Genomic DNA, 22,183 nt, shown 5'->3' with positions numbered 1-22,183 from the left:
CTCTTTCATGACTTCTGCCTGTTGACTCTAGTTCTCCTGCATTTCTTTTAAGTTTTTTTGCCTTTCTTCTTTATTGGCTTCTATCTCTTGGGCCTTACTCTCCTGCATTTCTTTAAGTGATTTTTGTGTTTTCATTATACGGGTTTCTAGCTTATTCATGTTCCCCTGTATTTCTTTAATAGATTCATTCATGTCCTTTTTGTGTTCTTCTAGCAGTATCATGAACAGTGATTTTAAATCCAAATCTTGTTTCTCTGGTGTGTTGGCATAACTAGGACTTGTTGATGTTGGAGAGTTTGGTTCAGATGCTGCCATATTGCCTAGATTTCTGTTAGTAGCGTTCCTGTGTTTGCCCTTTGGCATCATGTTCTCTGGAGCTATTTGGTCTTGTCTCTGGCTGGTGTTTCAGCCTCCTGAGAGGCTCTAGGGCTATTTCTGCAACACTGGATGGCAGGGTTTCCCCTGTTGCAGATTGCTGATGTGCTGTCCTCCTCTTGGGTGCCCTTGTAGCCCTAGTGTTCTTTGCCCCAGATTGTGTCTGTGAACCAGATGGTGCCCGTTTTCTCCTTCAGGGAGTGCTGAGGGTGTATGCTGCCCGGACCTTTTCTGTGTGCTGATCACTCTGCTGGGCAGTGGAACTCCCAACCAGGTTGGTGCACACAAGGCTAGCCTAGCTGCTCGGGCCCTGGGCAAAAGCCTGGCAGGCCAATGTCTGAGCAAAGTTCCCCTCAGCTGTGAGTGTTAATTGGGTCTGTCAGGTGGCCAGGATGGCGGCGTGCACGTGCTCCCTAAGAGTGCTGGGAGAGTCTGCTGGGCTAACAACCTCCTGGCCTGGTCAGCACACAGATGGCCCACCGAGCAGTCCAGGGCCTGGGGGCAGTCCAGGGCCTGACCGTCTTAGACCCCAGCTATGTCGGCCTGGGGCTAGCCTGTTAGCCGGTTTTGCCTGCTAGGACTCTGGCTTCCCGTACACAAAATGGCGGCGTGGTGCGCTGGCCCGGGCAAACAACCTCCTGGCCAGGTTTGCACACCGGTGGCCCCCCAAACAGCTCAGTGCCTGGGTGCAGGCCAACGCCCGCCGGGCTTAGACCCCCTCGATGTTGGTTATATTTGCGTACCTCAGTCTGTCTGATGTCTCTGGCGTCCGAGAACCAATATGGAGGCCTCGTAACTGACTGGCGGGAGGCAGAGTTCTGATGTGGCTTCTGTGTGGTGAAAGGCGCTGTAAATCCTCCGCTGCTTGCAGCCAGGCTGGCTAGAGATGGCCAGTGGTCGTGGGCGCAGGGTCTGCCTGGACCCTGTCAGCTTGGTTCTACTGCTGATAGCCCTTCCTCTGGACCAGCCGCTGCTGCTGTTGCTGCTGTCGCCGCTGCTCAGCCTAGACTTTATAAGGGTACATTTCACTGTGTTTCTTGCTTTTTCTATGGTGTAGTTTCCCTTCTTGTGTTGGCGTTTTCCATCTATTATCATTTGTAGCACTGGATTTGTGGAAAGATATTGTGTAAATTTGGTTTTGTCATGGAATATCTTGTTTTCTCCATCTATGATAATTGAGAGTTTTGCTGGGTATACCAAATGCATGGGCTGGCATTTATGTTCCTTAGGGCCTGTGTGACATCTGACTAGGATCTTCTAGCTTTCATAGTCTCTGGTGAGAAGTCTGGTGTAACTCTGATAGGCCTGCCTTTATATGTTACTTGACCTTTTTCCCCTTACTGCTTTTAAAATTCTTTCTTTGTTTAATGCATTTGGTGTTTTGATTATCATGTGACTTCTTTTCTGGTCTAGTCTATTTGGAGTTCTGTAAGCTTCTTGTATGTTCATGGGCATCTCTTAGGTTAGGTAAGTTGTCTTCTATAATTTTGTTAAAGATATTTACTGGCCCTTTAAGTAGGGAAGATTCCTTTGGGAATCTTCACTCTCTTCTATACCTATTTAGCCTTTGGTTTGGTCTTCTCACTGTGTTCTGGATTTCCTGGATGATTTGGGTTGGGAGCTTTTTGTCTTTTGGATTTTCTTTGACTACTGAGTCAATGTTTCTATGGTGTCTTCTACACCTGAGATTCTCTTCTATCTCTTGTATTCTCTTGGTGATGCTTGCATCTATGACTCCTAATGTCTTTCCAAGGTTTTCTAACTCCAGAATTGTCTCACTTTGTGATTTCTTTATTGTTTCTATTTCCATTTTTAGATCTTGGATGGTTTTGTTCATTTCCTTCACCTGTTTTATTGTGTTTTCCTATAATTCTTTAAGGGATTTTTGTGTTTCCTCTTTAAGGGCTTCTAGCTATTTACCCCTGTTCTCCTGTATTTCTTTAACAGAGTTATTTATGTCCTTCTTAAAGTCCTCTATCATCATCATGAGAAGTGATTTTAGATCCAAATCTTGCTTTTCCGATGTGATGGTGTATCCATGTACTGGCTAGTTTTGTGTGTCAACTTGACACAGGCTGGAGTTATCACAAAGAAAGGAGCTTCAGTTGGGGAAGTGCCTCCATGAGATCCAGCTGTGGGGCATTTTCTCAATTAGTGATCAAGTGGGGAGGGCCCCTTGTGGGTGGTACCACCTTTGGGCTGGTAGTCTTGGGTTCTATAAGAGAGCAGGCTGAGTAAGCCAGGGGAAGCAAGCCAGTAAGAAACATCCCTCCATGGCCTCTGCATCAGCTTCTGCTTCCTGACCTGCTTGAGTTCCAGTCCTGACTTCCTTTAGTGATGAAATGCAATGTGGAAGTGTAAGCTCAATGAACCCTTTCCTCCCCAACTTGCTTCTTGGTCATGATGTTTGTGCAGGAATAGAAACCCTGACTAAGACAATCCAGGACTTGCTATGGTGAGAGAATTGGCTTCTGTTGATGCCACGTAACCTTGGTTTCTGTTGTCATCTGATTATCTCTATTGCTACCTGCCCTTACTATATCTGACTGGAGCCTGTCCTTCCTGTGATCCCAGTTGTGTCAGAACTCCTCAGAGTCTAGCTATCTCTGTGATCCTATGGTTCCAAGATCCTGAGATTCTGGGTGTGTCAGAGCTCCTGAGAGTCAAGCTGCCTCTAGGACCCTGAGATCCTAGTGCTACCAAGCTCCTGGGATCGTGGGATCCTGAGATCCCAGGAATGTTAGAGTGCCTGTGAGTGGAGCTCCATCTGGGTGTTGTGGGATTGGCTATGGAGTTCGCACCCAACGTCTGCCCAGGGCACTTGCTCAGACTTGAAGGACCCTGAGCCAGTGGTTGGATGGGGTTCCTCCCTCCCTGGATCCCACTGGTCCCAGTTACAATCATTGGTGTTGGAACAGATGCTATGTCCTCCTCACCTCTGATCCTATTATCGTGGACATGTAAGAGTGTCTGGAAGTGGAGCTTCCTCTGGGTACTGTGGGACTGGCTGCAGAATTTCCACCCAAAGTATCACAACTCAGGCTCTTAGTGTGTGGAAGGACATATAACTTTAAGGACATGAAGAAGGAAAAATCTTTGGGCTCTTTTTCCCCAGAAAAATGCATATTTTACTATTTATAGTTCTGTATGACCAGGACTTTGGGAGATGTAGATGCTCCAGGAAGCCAAACCCAAGCTATCAAATTCAGAAAGCTGACTCCCTCTTATTTATTTGGGTCATTGTCAAGTATATACAAGTGAAGGATAGATGGCATCTGGAAGGGAGGGTGCAAGAGGAGCCCCTACTTTTCAGTACTCATTATCAAGGCTCAAGGGCCTGGAAACCTTATGAGCAGTAATAGGGAGATGCCCACTGAGAACTGAGCCACAATGTGAGCTCTTGGTCTTGTTGAGGGCAGGATCAGACTGCACAGTCAGAGTATGGAGAACTGCAAAGCTTTCTTCAAGAATACAGCTGGATTCACACAACCTGGAATACTTGAGAGAAGCTAGGAATGCAGCTCCATGAGAGAGCATTTGCATGGCCTTGGGTTCTATTCCAAACACACACATGACACCTACAGAAAGCTAGCATGAGAATGCAGGCACATGATGGGGTGTCACATTTGACCCGCAAAGGAATGTTAAAAGGGGGTTCATATCCTGGCCCCACCCAGCACTGTCTGGACACCACTGAATAATTACTCCTTTTTCCTAAGACAAGTCCATCTATTCAAGGGACTCAGAACTCTCTCTTTTTTCCTTCTTCTCTTATATATTACATTCCACTGCAATTTCCTCATCCCTCCACTTTTCCCAGTCCCTCCCCCCAGCTCCCCTCTTCCTCAAATCTACTTTTCCTCCATTTTCCTTCAGAAAAAAAGCCAGCCTCCCAGGAATATCAATGAAACATGCCATATCAAGTTGCAGTAAGACTAGGCATATGCCTTCATATTAAGGCTGGATGAGGCAACCCAGCAGGAGGAAAGGGGTCCCAAAAGCAGGCAAAAGAGTCAGAGACAGTACCTGCTCCCACCGTTAGGAGTATCACAAGAACACAAAGCTACAGAACCATAACATATATAAGGAGAACTTAGAGTGGATGCATGCAGGCTCTCTGATTGTGGGCTCAGTCCCTATGAGCCACTATGTGCCCACATTAGTTGATTCTGTGGGTTTTCTTGTGGTGTCCTTGACTCCTCTGGCTCCTACAATCCTTATCTGCCTCTTCCAAGGGATTCCCTGAGATCTGCCTAATGTTTGGCTATGTGGGTCTCCACATCTGTTCTCATAAGTTGCTGGGTGAAGCCTTTCTGCTAATTATGCTAGGCTCCGGTCTATTTTCCACTCCCGTTAGCCCACTCTACACAGTACATGTATGGCATCTTCGTCATATTTCTCATCTGAGTAGTATCCACATATGAATACGCATGTCTAACACAACATTCTAGATATTTCAGTTGTTTGAGAAGGAAGCCCAGATATAGATTCAATGAGGAGCACACAGCTCTCCTTGGGTTTCAACAAAATGTGTCTGGAAATGCCCAAGAGGTTATGGCAGCAGCAAGCAGGCATTGATTGCCACACTGTGCATGTCTATGTGGTCCACTACAGCTGAATGTGGCAATCTTATAGAGAGGCCACTCAATGTCTGAGGTTAAAGACACCCACAGACATCAGAAACTCTGAGTTTCAAGCCTGCCTCGGCTGCTTGTTCTTTCCACCTACCACCAGAGTTCTGGCTTCCTCCTGTGAAGGGAAATCGTAAAATCTAAGCACCATGCCTCATGGGATTCCTGTGAATGCAGACAAAGCTTCATAAGTACACAATACTTGGGAAGTGATAGTAATATGGGTGTCATCCTTCGTAACAATAGTAAATGTTGAGCATTTACGACAATATTTATCATAAAGTATCTTATTTATCCTTAAAATAAACAAGACATAATTCACTCAATCCATGTAACACATGAGGAAACTGAGTCATATGAGATCCTTCAATGTCTTATTAACAAATAGATTGATATTTGAGACCAGTGAGAAAGAGCAGGTACCCATTTGTATTGTTAGTGATGTTTTTTTCTCTTTAGTTCAGTTATTCTACCATCCAGTTATCCAAACATTTGCCCCACTGCTGTCTAAATAAGTTATTTAAACTGAAACCTGCCAACCAAGCTACCCACCTTGAACCTGGAGCACTGGAAGAGCTGATCATGGGCCAGGATGACGATATTAGTTACCTTTCTATTGCTGGGATAAAACAAAACAACTTATAGAAAGACAGAGCTTATTTGGACTTAGAGGGATGAGCTTGTCCCAGTGGAGAGGCATGGCAACATACACTCCCAGTGACATACTTCCTCCGGCAGAGTTGTAGTACCACCTAAACATCTACAAAAGGTGCCACCAGCCTGAGACCCAGTATTCAAATATATATGCCTATGGGGGACATTTTCCATTTCAACAACAATGACCAAAGTGATAAGAAGGTGAAGTCACTGACTCCTTTCTAGTAGTCTCTGTGGCTGGATCCATGTTTTGTTTTCTTCCTATAAAGGAAGGATGATCCGGACTTTTCCAGGAACGATGATATCACCAGCTTACAGATGAAAGAGCAGAGAGCTTGGATAATTCACTCAGTGTGTTGGGCCTGTCATGGCCTCTCTACTAAGACTTCAAACCAGAAAGGGATGAAAGGGTCAGCTTAAGAACAAGGACAGAGCAAGGACACACACACACACACACACACACACACACACACAGAGAGAGAGAGAGAGAGAGATGAGAGAGAGAGAGAGAGAGGGAGAGAGAGAGAGAGAGAGAGCCTATCCTCTCTGACTTCTAGCTGAAAAATAAAACTCTGCATGACTTCTCTTCAAGCTATTGGAGAGGGGGAATACAAGCATCACTGGATCACTGGGCAATATGCAGAGCCTCTATTTGTAACAACCGTAGACTCACCTTACCAGTTATAGGCAGGAGGGATCTGAGGATAAAGAGTCAATATCAGTGAAGCAGTATTCAGCAAAACCAGAACGGGGAAGTGGGAAGGGGTGGGTGGGAGGACAAGGGGAGAGAAGGGGGCTTACGGGACTTTCGGGGAGTGAGGGGGGCTAGAAAAGGGGAAATCATTTGAAATGTAAATAAAAAATATATCGAATAAAAAAATTAAAAAAAGAGTCAATATCGGGGTCTGTGATGTCATTTCCTAGATTCACCTTCAGCTGGAGGGTACTCAGTCTCTAAAGAGTAGCAGGCTTGGGTTCTGATATTGTCTACTGGACCTTTAATCCACAATTTCAACTTAAAGGTACCAATCCATGGAAGTTGAGTCTGACTCATTCGAAGAGAGACAATTGCCATACTGTAGATTTTTTGTTCTGATGTTATAGTCATCTAAGATGTCTATAAGGCCCTGCACATTCTGGCTAAATGTGAGGTCTTTGCGGGTGCACTCTGTTTCTACTGCACTTGTGCATTAGCTATATCTTGTGAGGTAAACAGGGCAGGAACTTTGTAACCTAGAAACTGAAATGGGTAAATCACTCAAGGTATCTGACTGCCAGTCGGGAAGCCAGAGACAAATCCAGCTCTACAGATTTTAGGTATTTCATTATCTGGACTCACAAAATAATTAACATTTTCTGATTAGATTTGAGGCATCCATCCTAAGGCTGGCTTCTAGTCTGGACTCCTCCCGATTTATCAGTGGTGGCATCTCAGTCCCTCAAACCCAGAAGCTTTTCCTTCTTCAGTTGCTCATCTGAGCAGGCAGGGTGTGGTAGAAAGGTTTGGCTAAGGATGATGGGAAGATGCCCCAATAGCATGCCCTCTAACTTACTGCTAATACTTGCCTGAAGCAGTAAGAGAGAATGGACCCAATTAAGTGAGGATATACTTACTCTCTTGGGGTCAGAAGTTTTGCTCAAAAAAAAAAATCACTTGGCACGGTGGTGTGTGTCTGGGCTAGGTGTTTGCAGGCTGTTGGTGTGTTACTCAAGAAGAAAACCAAGAAACACAGAAACTGTAAAGTAGCAAGAACATGTTACTCAAAGAAGAGTGTTAGCACAAGTCAGAAAGAAGTTCACTGTCAGAATTGTAAGAGTGTCATGGGAGTGAGGGTGTTCGGAATCTTACTTTTATGAGGTTCAAAGTTCCAAGGTTAGGTTACTAGGAGTATAATTTTGGTGGTTTTCTACTTTGACTGACAGACTTAGATTAATTTGTCTTAGTTCACGTGCATATCCCTTCTCATAATGTGCCTGATCTCAATCATATATTTACATATCCAATTATGCATGGGCATAAGATGATTAAATAGAAGAGTCCACCTGAAATTTCACTCTGGGATCACAGTTTGATGTTCTGCACATAAATCCCAAAACCAGTCTAGACAAGACTGGTCCATCTTCCTTGTTTCCAGGATGTGTTCTGAGGTGTATTTGAATAGGAATGGGACATTATGAAGAGATAACTTGTTTCCATGGCTTAAACCACGTGAATGTGCAGCTTGATGAAGATGGGGTCCTAGGTTGCCAACAGTTTGCTAGGTGCATTGTTCAGAAAGTATAGGATGTAGCCACAGTCCAATCAAGCAGACTTTCAGGCTAGGAAGCTACTCCGAATACTTGCCTGTCTCAGTGGCACTTGCCTGTTATCCCATCACTTGGGAAGTAGAGGTAGGGAGCTTGGGTGTGTTGGGGGTGAGGGATAGGGTGGGTTTAAGAGTTCAAGGTCATCTTTGTCAGGTTCATATTGAGGTCAAAGCCAGACTGAGTTATTTATGATACCACCTCTGAAAACCAATACACACATACACACACACACCAGCAACAACAACAACAACAACAATAACAACAACAAAACCCACAGGGACAAATATAAAATGCAACTTCACGGTACAGCATTTGGCTCTATTTTCAGGTGCGCTTCGAAGGTTTGACAGGAAATGTGCAGTTTAACGAGAAAGGGCGCCGGACCAATTACACCCTCCACGTGATCGAAATGAAGCATGATGGGATTCGCAAGGTAAGGGTGGACTTCACCGATGGGACAGGGTGGAGGCTCAGGCTGCCAATGAGGGCCCCAGACACCTGCCTGGCCTACACCTTTGATGAGAGGGAGGAAATGTCAATTCTCTCGACTCTTCTGGAGAAAATCGAATGGGTCCCTTCTCCGAGAACTGATTCCCTCCCTGTAAAATGGGGATGCAACTCCCAGATTTTTTTTTCTGAGAGTGTTTGAGAGTCGTAGGATGGAAAAACACTCTGAGCAGACAGAGGGAGAGCCCTGCATATTCCATTTGCCTGTGAACTAAACATTTGAGTGGCTGAGATTGGAGGGTTATTGTCAGTCTGAGACTAGCCAAGGATATAGAATAAGATTTGGTCTCAATTTTCTTTGTAAGAACCTGAAAACATGGAGAAATAGATATGAACACAGTGCCAGTTATATTCCTGGGGGTTCTGGAGAATTCTAGGGTCTTTATAGATGAGGTTAACTACCTTCTGATTGTCCACACTTAGTCACAGTCATGCTCTCTTCTCGACGGAAGTCAGAGTGCAAAACACACATGCATGTGTTTTTATATAATATTAATATTCATATTGGAGCTTTAAAAGATGAAATGTAGATCCTTCGGTCTTACTTAAACTCATAAGACGTAGTGTGATTTGGTCACTGTCAAGCTCCCCCACCTTGGACCTTTGACACTTCCTTCATGCCATGCCAGACAATTTTGTTTCTTTCAGTTGTGTGAATACACATGCTCCTCTCTGCCCAGGACTCTTCACATATCTAGGGAGGATGGGCTCTCCACACTGCTGCTGTCTTGCTTGGTCGATACCTCGTCAGCCTTCAGCACTTAGAGCAAAGCATGTTCCTTGGAGACAGCATTCTGGCTGCTTCCCTTCTGTCTCTTGGCAGCCTCTGTGTCCCCTGCCCTCGGGCATTATCATGCCTGCTTCCTTGTGGTAAGCCAGCAAGGTGGCATTGTTGAAGGTTTTGAAGCTGGTGGAGGACCGTAAATCTCAGGGATCCTGGAACCGAAGCTTGAGGTCTCCATTTACTCTTCTAGGATCTGGACAGGTTTTCCAAGTTCTCTGAGCCTTAGACAGAGCTCACAATGATGCTGCTGACCGTGTGAGTTCAATGAGATGATTCAAGTATCTCAGGCATTTGGAAGTTCTAAATGCTGGCCCTGGCACCTAGAAATCTGGCACCTCAGACACAGCCTGTGTCTCCGAGACTGTGTTATATATCCTCACCCTGGCCACATAGGTCATTGAAATTTAATTTTTAATGAATTAAAATCTAAAGGTTATCAAGATCTGCACAGCCACATATGGCTACTGCGTGTTGGGTCTCACAGTGCAGACACAGAGCATAGTTACCAAAGCTGAAAATTCTAGAGAGTTCTGAGGATACAGCATCCTTGGCTCCCTACCCCCACTGTGAAGCCCACCTCTACTTTCTAGTCTGGCTCAGCAGCTCATCAGGGCTGTGAGATGTTCTATTGTTGCCAACATAGATTGTTACAAGCCATGACTTCAAACCACAAAAAAAATCTCATCTCACGATTTCACACATGGATAGATTAAATAGTCAAGGTGCTGGCAGGACCATATTCCTCTCTGGAGGCATCTTCTCATTTGCCAGTGTTTTTCTAGAGGCTGTCCAATACCTGTAGTGCCATCTCTATCCATAGGCTCAGAAACATCACATCTCTCTGTTCCACTGGAACAGCTGGAGAAGGCTCTACTTTAAAGAGTTTCTTAGCTAGATGGGCCCCACCCAGATGTTCCAGGCACCTCTCCAGATCTCAGCTTTGTGTCCTTTCACTATATAACAGAACATGGCCAAACAGTGTATGCAGTAGAGACATCTCCTGTTGGGAGAATTATTCTGCTCACCACAAGAATCTGATTTTTGTCACCTTGATCCTTCTAATTACTGCTGCTAGAAAAAGTACTTACTTCTCAAGTATTAGCTATTCTAACTGTCCTCAACTTCCACGTCTCTGATTAGCCAGCCTAGATTAGGCCAGGGGTGTTTCCAGTAGCTGTGGAACATTTTAGATGCATACACTTGCATCTGGATAGTCTGTTGTGACTTCCTCAGCTCCATCATGGCATGTGTATATCTAGGCTGTCTTCCTTTCTCCATAGGTAAACTGAGGCAGAGAGGCCCACTAGGCTGCCCAAGGTCTCAGTGAACAATAGCTAAAAAGACACCTTGTTAAGAGCCTGACTCCCTGTTTATCTGCAGCTGCTGTCAAGCCTGAAAGGATCAAATTGACACAATCAGGACGGTGCTTGGGGACAAGGGCACACCAGGAGGAGGATGCTACTCCTGGAAAGGACAACAGACTCATGATCTCCTCCCCCAACCATAGTGCTTTTAGACCCTTGGGAGAGCCACACTGCATGAAGATGCTATAGGTAGCTTATACAGGGGTGGAACTGTCAAGATAACTGCTCTTAGATACACAATAAGCAACCACAAGCCTGGTCTGACCTCACAATCCTCACAAGTACTGTTACCACTTGCCAGTGGAAAAGATTTGGTACCTGTATAATGCATAAAAGCTGTGCCTTTGCACCATTAAAATATGGAGATATAGCCTGGTCTGGTGGTACAAGGCCTTGTGAATTAAGCACTAGGAAAATGAGGCAGGGGGATCAGAAGAAGTTCAAGATCAGCAGGGGCTACAAGACAAGAGTCTAGGGAGGGTGCTGGTGAGGATTATCCTCTTCCCCAAGTAATGGGACCTTTCCAATGAAAGCCAGAGTCCTGTCTGCCATTAGCAGTGTGTTGAGAGCATGGGGTCGTATAAGAAGTAGATATGAAAATCAGACATGTGCTTAGTTATCATCCAGCCTCATGTCATCCATCTGGCAGATAATTAGCCTATCTAGGCCTGCATCTTCAATTAAGTGAGAGGGATTTCGCTGAATAGCCTCTAGTTCCTCTGAACTCTGGTATTTGGATGACCCTTAAAAGACTCCATGTGGTGACATTTGTTACCAGCCACTTTTCCCAGTCATACCATCCATCTCCAGACTAGACTATGGTTTACTATAGAAGTGGGAGTTAGTGACCTTCTTTATTCCATAAACTGCCTTTGGTGTGACCTCGTCAATGATTGCAGGACCTTTGCTATGACTTTGATCTTTCCCATGCCTCAGACCATAGAAGGCTCTGTCTTTTCTAGACCTTGGCTTCATCAGGAACTTTCCAGAGCAAGCAGATCACTGTAGGGATGAGCAGATATTACCACAAGCAGTGCTTGGAGACCTACTCAAAAATGCAGATCCCTACAGCAAGGAAACAAGCCAGTACCAGAGATGAGTTCAAAGCTTTCTCCCCAGACTATTGGGTTCCTATACTGAGTGGGAAAGAGCTTGGGCTTTAAGGATAGGTAGACCAGTAGTCCTCTGTGCTAGCCATGTGACTTTGAACAAGTCACTAGGCCTCCCTGATCCTCAGTTATATCATCTCTGATGCAAGGCAGGGGGGGGGGGGTGTCTGTAATCCCAGGGCTTGGAAGGATGAGCCAAGAGGATCATTGTCAGTTCAAAGATAGCCTTGCTATGTAATGAGACCCTGACTTTAAAGAAAGGAGGGATGGAAGGAGAGAAGAAAAGAAGAAAGTTTCCTTGAAGGACTGAATGAGACTATACTTACCCTTCCATAGTACAAGGTTGAGGAAAGCATGCTCTGGCATGCAGGGGCATTCAGCCCTCATCCTCTTGCTCATGTTTTAAACTCCTGTCTGCCACAGAAACTTCACACCAGTTCTGTGTACCCTGCACAGGCATGTACAGCACTAACGGAGCAGCCTTCAAACCTGCAAGCAAATGGCTGTGCCTGTTTTTCTAATCACCAAGCTGTTTTCAAACTTACTTTCTAGTGACTAAATCCTTTCTTAGAATGTGGTCTTAAGCATTCTTTGTCTACAGGGATCTGCCTTTCAGAAAATCAATTCCTCTGAATCTCTGCCTCCAAGACTTTCACTCAATCCAACTCCAAATTAATGCCTAAGCTTTTCAAGAGTGACCTTGTGATGGTTTCAGGGGCATCACAAGGCCTTACCTGCCCTGTGTAACAAAAGCTTCCTCTTCCTGGTTCAGGGCTTCTGGGAAACACCAATCCCACCTGTATCCAGCTGACTCAGGACCAGCAAGCTCCCTAGGATCCTGGTGCAGTTTAGCATCCCACTGAGATGCTAAGCTTCCAGCCATCAAGCTTAAAGTTTCAGGGAACAGATTTGGCCCTGACTCTAGTGACGCTCAGTCTTAAGAAGTCCCATTTATATGTATGACTTTGGGATGGGCTTAGGGATCCTTCTCTGAATGAAACATCTTGTCACATTGGGATAGGTTCACATAGTCTCATAGTGGCCACCCACAGGAGCATTACAGGGCACTGTATTACAGATTCTTTCATCTGGAGACCAGCAGTGGGGACTCAAGCCCCTTCACCCATTGATCGTGTGACAGACTCCTTTGCCCCTTATTGACAGCATTCAACATTTGCCCCGTTCAACTTGATTTGAGTCCCCCTTCCCTGGCCTGGGTTAGTTACTCAGTTCTAACCTTGTATATAAATAGGCTGGAGAGACTACGGTGACCAGAATTCCTTCTGGTATCTCCATCATCTTCTCATTCCAAGAAAAAAACATAGCTTTCAATTCCATACACCCCCTGGGAATTTTAAGTCCATGGCCTCCAACTTTTGACAGACTAATGTTAGCCTCAGATCCGACCCCAATACAGCTATTCCTCCATCTTCATTAGCCAACCCAGGACCCATGCCAGTTTCCTTGCCCTGGACAGCAACTTCCTCTCTACCAGGGATCCCACTAAGTGTGTATGATCCTACCTCACTATAATGATCACATTTCCATCCTCAGAGATGGAGAGTCTGTTTAAAATATGCAACAAATCATACTGCTTAGAGCTCTTCACTGTGGCTTCTTACCTCCAGGAAAATACAGCAAACCCCCTGACCTCAGGCTACAGGGCTCTAGGGATCAATGCTTGCTCTTTTCTCTAGCTCATTGCTTTGCTTTTGTGTAGGCATCATCCTCTTCCTTGGTTGTTTCTTTGGCTATCCTTCTACCAAGCATCTCTATACTGTATTCTGAGATAAAGTCACAATAAGGTTAATAACTTCACCCTTTTTATATGTGCTCTCTTGGCTAAGTGCTGTAGGGACTATGCTCTGAGACAAAGCTCTTTATTCCATGGCAAGTTAATCTCTTCTTTAGTGGATGGCAAGTTGTTGTTGTTTGTTTGCTTGCTTATGCAGTCTGACTCATTAGAAGCACAGAAACGTAAATTACAGCAAGCTGTGATAGGCTAGTTTGGTAGAAATTTTTAAAGTTGAGATTAATTGGTTCAGACCATCAATGAGGTTCAGCCCTAGGGCTTGGGCTAAGGGTTGGGCAGAGAAGGACTCACTGTCCCCTAGAGTCTTTCTGGCTGTCAACATTTAGCAACAAATGGAGAAGAAGGGAAAAAAAATGGTAAAGCTGCTAGAAATTCAGGAAAAATCAGTATGGAAAAGAGGCGTATCTCTCAGTTCCTCCCAATGGCATGCCAAACAGGCTGGGGAAAGATAGTCACTTCCTGCTATCTCTACCCCATGAAGGGCAAACAAGATTGCTCGGTGGCCAGTTAGCCATCTCTGCCACAATAGGCAACTGGATATGACAACCCTCATTTGGGGAAGTCAGGAGCTGTGGCTTCAAAGGCAATCCTGGGGTACCCATGTACAAATTCAACCTGATGGCTGCAGGCAAGATCAATTGAGTCCACAGCTCTGTGATCACCTGCTCTTTAAACTTCATCCACTTAAGAATATCCTCTCTATCATCTGGACTCATTTCCGACGTTCAAAGAATCTTTAGAGGCAGATGGAAAATAGGAGATCAAAAAATAATAAGTGGCCCCAGGAGAAGACTTCTCCCTGTCAGATTTTTTTTTTAAATCCTCTCCTGAACAGTGGGCCCCAATCTTTACCAAACTTCCTACTCTGATTTACTTTCAACAAGAATCAAAGTCCCTGTACCTCCTCAGTAGAGAATCAAAGTCCCATATGGTAATCCAGCCCACTGCCCAAAGGAAGGGACATACGCTCTCATGTACAAAGTCTTTTCAGACACTTTTGTCAGCTTCCTATGCATCTAGTCATGGGGCCAAATATCCACGTGAGTCTGTTGGTTCATAGGAGACATGAACATGAACTTATGCATCCAGATGTCTCTACAAAACCTGGCAAGATCATGTATGTCTTCTTTTCCCACAAGACAGCTAGGAAAAAAATAAGCTCGTTTAGAGCTAAGGAGATAGCTCAATCAACAGAGTGCCTGTTGTGAAAGCATGAATTCAATCCCTAGTACCCTTGGAAAAATGAGACAGTTTCAGCATGTACTTGTAATCTTTGCAGCAAGGAGAGCTTTCCAGTTCTTGCACCAACGTGGTTATCCTGCGGCCCTGGGGAGGTTACCGTTCCACATCTCAGTGTCTTCACACTTAATGTGGGAGTGAAACCTGGCAAATGTCATGGGATTTCAAAGAGGATTAAAGGAATTAAAACATAAAAAGCATGTAGAAGGACTAGAAAAGCATTCACTACCAGTAAACTGATTCCAGCTCGCAGTCAGAATAACTGCTGTGGGAAGGGATGAATGGGCAGTGTCCCAGATCTAAAGCAGGCACTGCCCAGCTGCAGGAAGTAAGCAGATGAGATGGCAGAAAACTCACTGAGCACTGAGCCAAAGCAAGAACATGTGTATAGCTGCCATTGTAAACAGCTGAAGATCTCTCTCTCTCTCTCTCTCTCTCTCTCTCTCTCTCCTCACACACACACACACACACACAGTCTAAATGTGTGTGCACTTGTGTGTGAGAGTATGTGTGCATGAGTGTGTGTGTGTGTGTATGTGTGTGTGTGTGTATGTGTGTGTACTGTACATATATGTGTGCATGTGTTAGCTAGGTCATTCTGTTGTCCCAAACCTTTCATGAGTCCTTGTTGCCTTAAGGACAGTCCCCACTGTTTACCCTGGTCTTCAAAACACTCTGATACTTAGACCCATGCACCCATTTCTCTCCTAGGTGAACCCTTGCTACCCACTGAGCTTGAAGGCCTCTGCTCACTCACCCATTCTGCATGTTGTGGGCTATGTGTCTATGTGGTTCATGTCTTCTCAAATGCTGTTCCCAGGGACAACACTCCCTCTTGGACATCTCTGTGTCCCTCAACCTTGTTACACACCATTAAGTGTTTTAGCTGAGAACTTTGCACATAATTGGGATTCAGTAACTTTCCTGAAAGACTTTGGACAAAGTATTAAAAACCTGTAATTCGTAATATTTACGAATTAATTTTGTTTACCCTTGAGCATGACTCAGTATCACAACAATCAGGAAAACTAGCAGTAAGTGGAGGATAGTACTATTTTCCAGAAAATTAAATCTGGATGGGAAGAAGCAGGTACTCTAAAAATGAGGGGTAGCATTTATTTAACCAAGTGGCTCAAACTGCAGTTTAGAATAAGTTCAGGTAAATAAAGGGTTAATGTGCAGGGCAGGCATGGATTGGCTGTGAAAACAGCAGAAGGGAATTAAATCCCAAAGCCCTCACTTTCCCTGTTCTCTACAGTTTAGATAAAGAGGTAGGTTCCTGACCTTCCAGAAGGGCAGTCTTTAGGCTTAGCCACCACTATGAGGGATGGAGGGGGAACTGGGGGAGCACCTTACCTATTGATATATCTGCTTACAGCATCCTGAACTCTGGTACACCGATCACTGTGTGCCACCATAGCCAGCTCCAAGATCCCTCCTCAGATTGTGTTTTGCCTTCTCATTAACAGATTGGTTACTGGAATGAAGACGATAAGTTTGTCCCCGCAGCCACCGATGCTCAGGCTGGAGGGGACAACTCAAGCGTCCAGAATCGAACCTACATCGTCACGACTATCCTCGTGAGTATGCTCCTTTAAAGCAGAAAGAGCCTGCTTTAGTGTGAAATGCCGTGACTGGACATGGTGACACTAGACACAGCCATGCATGCATGCTTGTCAGCTCAGCACTCAGAAGGCTAAAAGGAGGGCAGGACTCCATGCCAGCCTCTGCTATGTGGTGGGACAGTCTCATAAAACAATGATAGCAATAAAAATAACAACAAAACCCACAGAGCCTTGGGAAAGGCGTGCCTTATGGATAAGCAGTTCTGAGTTTTCACTCAGCATCTCTGAGACTCACCCTGCATCCTTGGATAAACTACATCTTATCTTCTAAGCCACTTTCTCCATATATGAAACCCAAAAGTGGCCCTAGGTTGTTCTAGTATCTATATGTGCCTCATTCAGTAGAAGTCATGTTCTGTTGAGGGGTAAACTTATGTTGCAGAGGACCTGGGTTCAATTCCTAGGACCCACATGGTACCACACAACTGCCTATACTGCAGTTCCAGGGGATCTAACATCCTCTTCTGACCTCCTCTGGCACAAGGCACACAGGTAATATATAGACGTGCATGCAAGAAAAATATTCATATGCATAAAATAATTTTTAAAAAAAATTACAAAAAGAACATAATTTGGAAAGCCATATTACATTTGTATGATACAAATTTCTATTTTAGCAGCATTTTATTTTCTTTTCCCTAGAAGTTTATAATGGGCTAAGGAACAGAAATTCAAGAAACTTATTTAGGGTCTAGAAAGACTTCCCAATGCTTACCAACACTGGAAGCATACTCCTCTGCCAGGCAAGTCCTCCCCACTCATGGGTGCACCCACAGGCCACACCCTCTGTCCTGTTTCTCCACCAGGAAGATCCTTACGTGATGCTTAAAAAGAATGCCAACCAGTTTGAGGGCAATGACCGCTATGAGGGCTACTGCGTGGAGCTGGCTGCGGAGATTGCTAAGCATGTGGGCTACTCCTACCGACTTGAGATCGTCAGCGATGGCAAATACGGAGCCCGGGATCCGGACACAAAGGCCTGGAATGGCATGGTGGGAGAGCTGGTCTATGGAGTAAGTGCCTGGGACAGGAAGAAGACATTATCATGAAGGACAGAGGAGAGAACCAGACAAAAAATCATTTCATAGCTGGATGGCTCTGTGCATAAATTGACTCCCAAATTGACTAGTGTTGCTGCTGAATAGGAAGCCATCTATCATCTTAGGACATGGGGGTCCAAATTCCTGGTCCTAATTCACTCTACCTGGCTCAGTGTCTGCCAATCTAGTTGGCCATTGTTCAGCACAAATGACAGGAGAGTTAGCTCCAGGATCGGCTCTCTTGGGACAGATAACAAAGCTCATATTAATCTACTAAGAGTCATCTATGTCCCTCTCAATCTTAGTCCCACTGGGACTATTTGCATCTGCATCTGAACTCACTGTTGAGTTGACGTTCTTTCCTGTAATTTCCAAACACCCAGCTTCTACCTTTTGTTGTTCCTTGAGCCTCTGCTGCTGTCTTCCATCTCTAACTCCTTTTCTAGAACACTTTTCTAAGGCCCTTTTTTCTCCGGCTGGATCAGTCCATGGCATTTGTGTCCCCTCATAATAGTTGAGACTTCCCTTCAAACTGCCCTGGCTTTCCATACTAGAAGCTAGCCTCTGCTTCTTTGTGGCTCACTGTGCCTCAGAGTCTTGAAGCCAGCCTGGACCAGAGACTTTGTCTTATAGAAAACAAGAAAATAGCAAAAGGCAGTTTCCATAATGTTCAAGAGAGTTTGGAGGCTTCCTTTGTAGGTCCTGAATATGCCAGCTGTATCTCTGAACAGCACTGAAGTCATGCTGAGTCTCGGGTTGGTACTCAGTTGATGGTCAGGAGGCATTGATCATTTTAGAGAATTGTGCATCTGCTGCCTCATGTCAGAGGAGTAGTCATGATGGCCATGTGGGGGGGTGCCTGAGAATGGAGAAAAAAGGCAGCACCAAGAAGGTATTCTGAAGCAAGGGGTCTTTCCAGGCTAAGTTAGGAAATGCTTCCCGCATCTCCCTTCCATCTTCCCTTGATGCCTCTCACTTTGGAAACTCGATCATTGAAACAAAGACCTGTATGGATAGTGCTACACAGTCATCATGCATCTGGAGGCTGGTTTCCATGGGAACTTCCTTTGAGCTCTTAAGGTCATCGCCATGGCGATCGCTATGAACTTTTCACCTTCTCCACATTTATCTTCAACTTCACCTCCTATAACACAGTTCTTAGTCAAAAATACCCCGTCCTGGGCAGAGCAGGATGTGACCATCCCAAGGGCATAGCCCTAGTGCCAGCAGGCAGTATAGTGTCAGGCTCATCCACTCTCCAGAGACCTGGAGTCACCCCTATGCTTCATGTTCAGCCTAAATCTTTATGTCCTGTTTGCTAGACCTGTTCTTCTACCAGTGAAAACGGATTCCCAGGGAAGCCATGTTGAGCAAAGTTATTTACCTTTATTTTGAGTTCTTCTTGCCTGTTTTATTCCCCTGAGAAAGAAGAGGGATGCTAGGGAAATATCAACTGCAACCCACCCATGAGGTAAAAATAATTTTTTAAACCCTTATGTGCAGGACTCCCAGTTTCCTGCTTTGTAAAAGTAGCTGCTAGGAATCTCTTCCTTCCCTGTTTCTTGCCCACAGCTACTTCATACTCTCCTGGTGCCTCATGCCAAGCTAAATACTACACTTATCTTCTTTCACATGGTCATCTCAGCCCTGTTACGTAGCTAAGACCATTTCATTTCTATACTTTATAGAAGAGGATACGGAGGCACTTGCTTAGCTGATTTGGTGAAGGATGCTCAGTCAGTAAAAACAGTCATAACCCAAAGTTCTGTCTTTTGTCCATCGCTGGGACATCTGCTTCTGCAGGAATCATTCCACTGAACCCCTGGACTGTGAAGCTGAAAGAAAACTGAGAGAAGGGCCAGAGGGGTTTTCAGGGAGAGAAGCAAGGCTGGAGCACACTCTGCAGATGGAGCTGTGGCTCCTGAATGTGCATTTAAACCTTATTCATGCTTATCTTCTTGTCTGTCCATGTCCGAAACAGAAAGAGAGTAATACCTGTTGGAACCTGGGCTTGGGTTCCAACAATTCTCTGAGCCACTTGACTCCTCCAGGGGTCAGCTCCCTAAACAGGGTGGGGACATTTTGCTGCACGCCTGTGGTGACAGCTTTTGCTCCCCAGAGCCCAGCTCTAAGTTTGTCTCACCCAGACAATCCCCTATGTTCTCTTGCCCCTTTCTTCTATAGCCAAGCTGTCTGGTGTGTCCCAGAGCTGCCCAAGACAAATGAGCATGCCTGGCACGCCTCCCTGCTTACCAACAGACTAGGTTTGATATTCAAACACTGGATGGATACTTGTGTAGCTTTTAGCAATCTTCCTGGAAAGAAAAATTCACAACTGGTTTGATTTTCTCACTCTTGGGCCCTTTCCCACATGGTTCCTTCCTCCTAGAATACTGCTTCCTGACAGAGTGATATGCAAAGTGCTCCCCTTTGACAGTGTCACCCTAACTTGCCACCTCTTCTATGCTGCACTCCCTAAGATCCCAGTACAATGGACCCCTCCCCCTCCTCCTACAGTGTCCCCACCAACTCATATACTTGATAACTGTGTCCTGTATATATGCGAGCATGCATATGCATATGCAGAACAATAATCTCTTCTGCTAGCTTCATAACCCTTGATTGTGGAGGGTTCATAGCTTACCTCCTGCTTCCAGCCTAGAGCTTACACATCATTTTCCCATAAATGTTTATCAGGTCCAATTTGCCATCACCATCTCCTTAGCTGGGATAATCTTGGTTGTAGGTAAAAGAAATCCAATGTCAAGTGGCTTAAGCAGACAAACAACTGCCATGTGTTCTTAGAGATAGAGGAATGTATTGACAGGTTTCCAGGGACTCCCACATAATCCCTGAATTGAGGAACCTAAATGGCAGCCTCTGAGGTCATCCTTTGTATAGCTCCACTCTGGCTCTAGTTCTCAGAGCTAAATCTCATAGAGCCACATGGGTCTCGGGCATTCCTGAGTAACTCTGTCAGGATCAGATCCGGAGTAGGGAGTGTGGGGTAAGCCCCTATAGGTCCTATCTTCTTCCCAGTATAATCAGGCTGGACAGCCTACATTCAGCCTGAAGGGCTGGGAACGGGGCTGGAGAGGGTCTCAGAACACAAGAAAGAAGCCTGGCCACTGGCTAAGCATAGGTAGCAGCCTCTTGTAGAATGGGGAGGGCATCTCTATTAAGCTGAGCTGTCAAATAATGGACTGAATTCCTTTGACAAATAGCAAGCTGTTGTCCATTTCTCGGAAATATTTCACAGTGTCAGAACAATTAGTTTTACAGGGTTCTATACCATTTCCACATCCTTGTTTTAAAAAAAAAAAAAATCTTTGCAGTAAAGATAGAAACAGAAACTGGGAAGAGGCCTCAGCCTACAGAGCACATACTAACAGAGCACATGAGGACCTGAGTTTGGATCCCCACCCATAATAAGCCTAGTACTATAGTGACACCTGTAATCTCAGCACTGGGGAGGGGAGGCAAAGACAGGATGGCAGGGTCTCAACTGGCCAGCCAGTCGAGCTAATCCATGGGCTCCAGGTTTAGACAGAGACCCTCTCTTCCAAAACAAGGTAGGAAAAGTATACAATGAAGACAACTGATATCAACCTCTGGCCTACCTTAGAACATGTATACCACCAGTTCATGTGCAGAGATAAAGAGAGAGGAAGATGGACAGACAAAGATAGAAACAGAGACACAGAGATCGAGACAACGACATACACAGAAAAAGAGAGACAGAGCAAACAGAGACACACGCACAAATGGGAGGAACAGAAACAAGAAAAAGAGCTGCTGAGTTCAACTGAACCTTATTTGATTTTTACCTTTCAGAGAGCAGATGTGGCGGTGGCTCCCTTGACCATAACCTTGGTCCGGGAGGAAGTCATCGACTTCTCCAAGCCATTCATGAGTTTGGGAATCTCCATTATGATTAAGAAGCCACAGAAGTCCAAGCCAGGTGTCTTCTCCTTCCTTGACCCTTTGGCCTATGAGATCTGGATGTGTATAGTGTTCGCCTACATTGGAGTGAGCGTCGTCCTTTTCCTGGTCAGCCGTTTCAGCCCCTATGAATGGCACAGTGAAGAGTTTGAAGAAGGTCGAGAACAGACCACCAGTGACCAGTCAAATGAGTTTGGCATATTCAACAGCCTGTGGTTCTCCCTGGGGGCCTTCATGCAGCAAGGATGTGACATTTCCCCCAGGTCAGTCGACTCTTCTCAAATCCTTAACTTAATTCTATAATATTCCTGGGATGAAAAAAAAATATTAGAAATTCAAGGGTTAAGAATTAGGACTTGTAAAATGGCCCAGTAGGTAAACTACTTGCTGTACAAAAGAGGATCTAAGTTTGATCCCCGGAACCCATGTGAAAAATTTAGTTGTGATAGTGTCTGCTATTAATCCTAGGACTTGAGACACTGAGATGGAGAATTTCTGGGCTTATTGGCTGGCCAGCCTAGATCAATGAGTCCCCTGTCCCCATGAGAGACCCTGACTCAGAATCAAGATTCTAGTTTCTGAGGAATGGCACTGAGATTGACCTCTATACTCTGTATGCATGGCGCACACACATACACACACACACACACACACACACACGTACACACACATACTCCATGAGAATTCTTCCCAGATTTTATTGTGTCTGTGTTTCTGCTAAAGTTTTGGTCAAGTGTTCTTTGCATGTTGTTGGTATTTCTGGATGTTTCTATGGTTGGGCCAGTTGTCT

At 45.1% G+C, this 22,183-nt stretch overlaps 1 protein-coding gene across 4 annotated transcripts in view; it reads left to right on the top strand.

Annotated features, from left to right (window-relative positions):
* The window catches only part of Gria1 (glutamate ionotropic receptor AMPA type subunit 1), a 319,911-nt gene that overhangs the window by 213,428 nt on the left and 84,300 nt on the right, over positions 1-22,183 (top strand). For all 4 annotated transcript variants that reach the window (XM_052195298.1, XM_052195297.1, XM_052195295.1 and 1 more), the window contains 4 exons: positions 8,299-8,403; positions 16,256-16,366; positions 17,218-17,424; positions 21,286-21,656. In XM_052195298.1, the coding sequence (XP_052051258.1) occupies positions 8,299-8,403; positions 16,256-16,366; positions 17,218-17,424; positions 21,286-21,656 (794 nt within the window). The remainder of the gene's footprint in view (positions 1-8,298; positions 8,404-16,255; positions 16,367-17,217; positions 17,425-21,285; positions 21,657-22,183) is intronic.

This window comes from Apodemus sylvaticus, chromosome 10 (assembly GCF_947179515.1).
Source record: "Apodemus sylvaticus chromosome 10, mApoSyl1.1, whole genome shotgun sequence".
NCBI classification, from domain to species: Eukaryota; Metazoa; Chordata; class Mammalia; order Rodentia; family Muridae; genus Apodemus; species Apodemus sylvaticus.
This window is presented reverse-complemented; position numbering and strand designations above follow the sequence as displayed.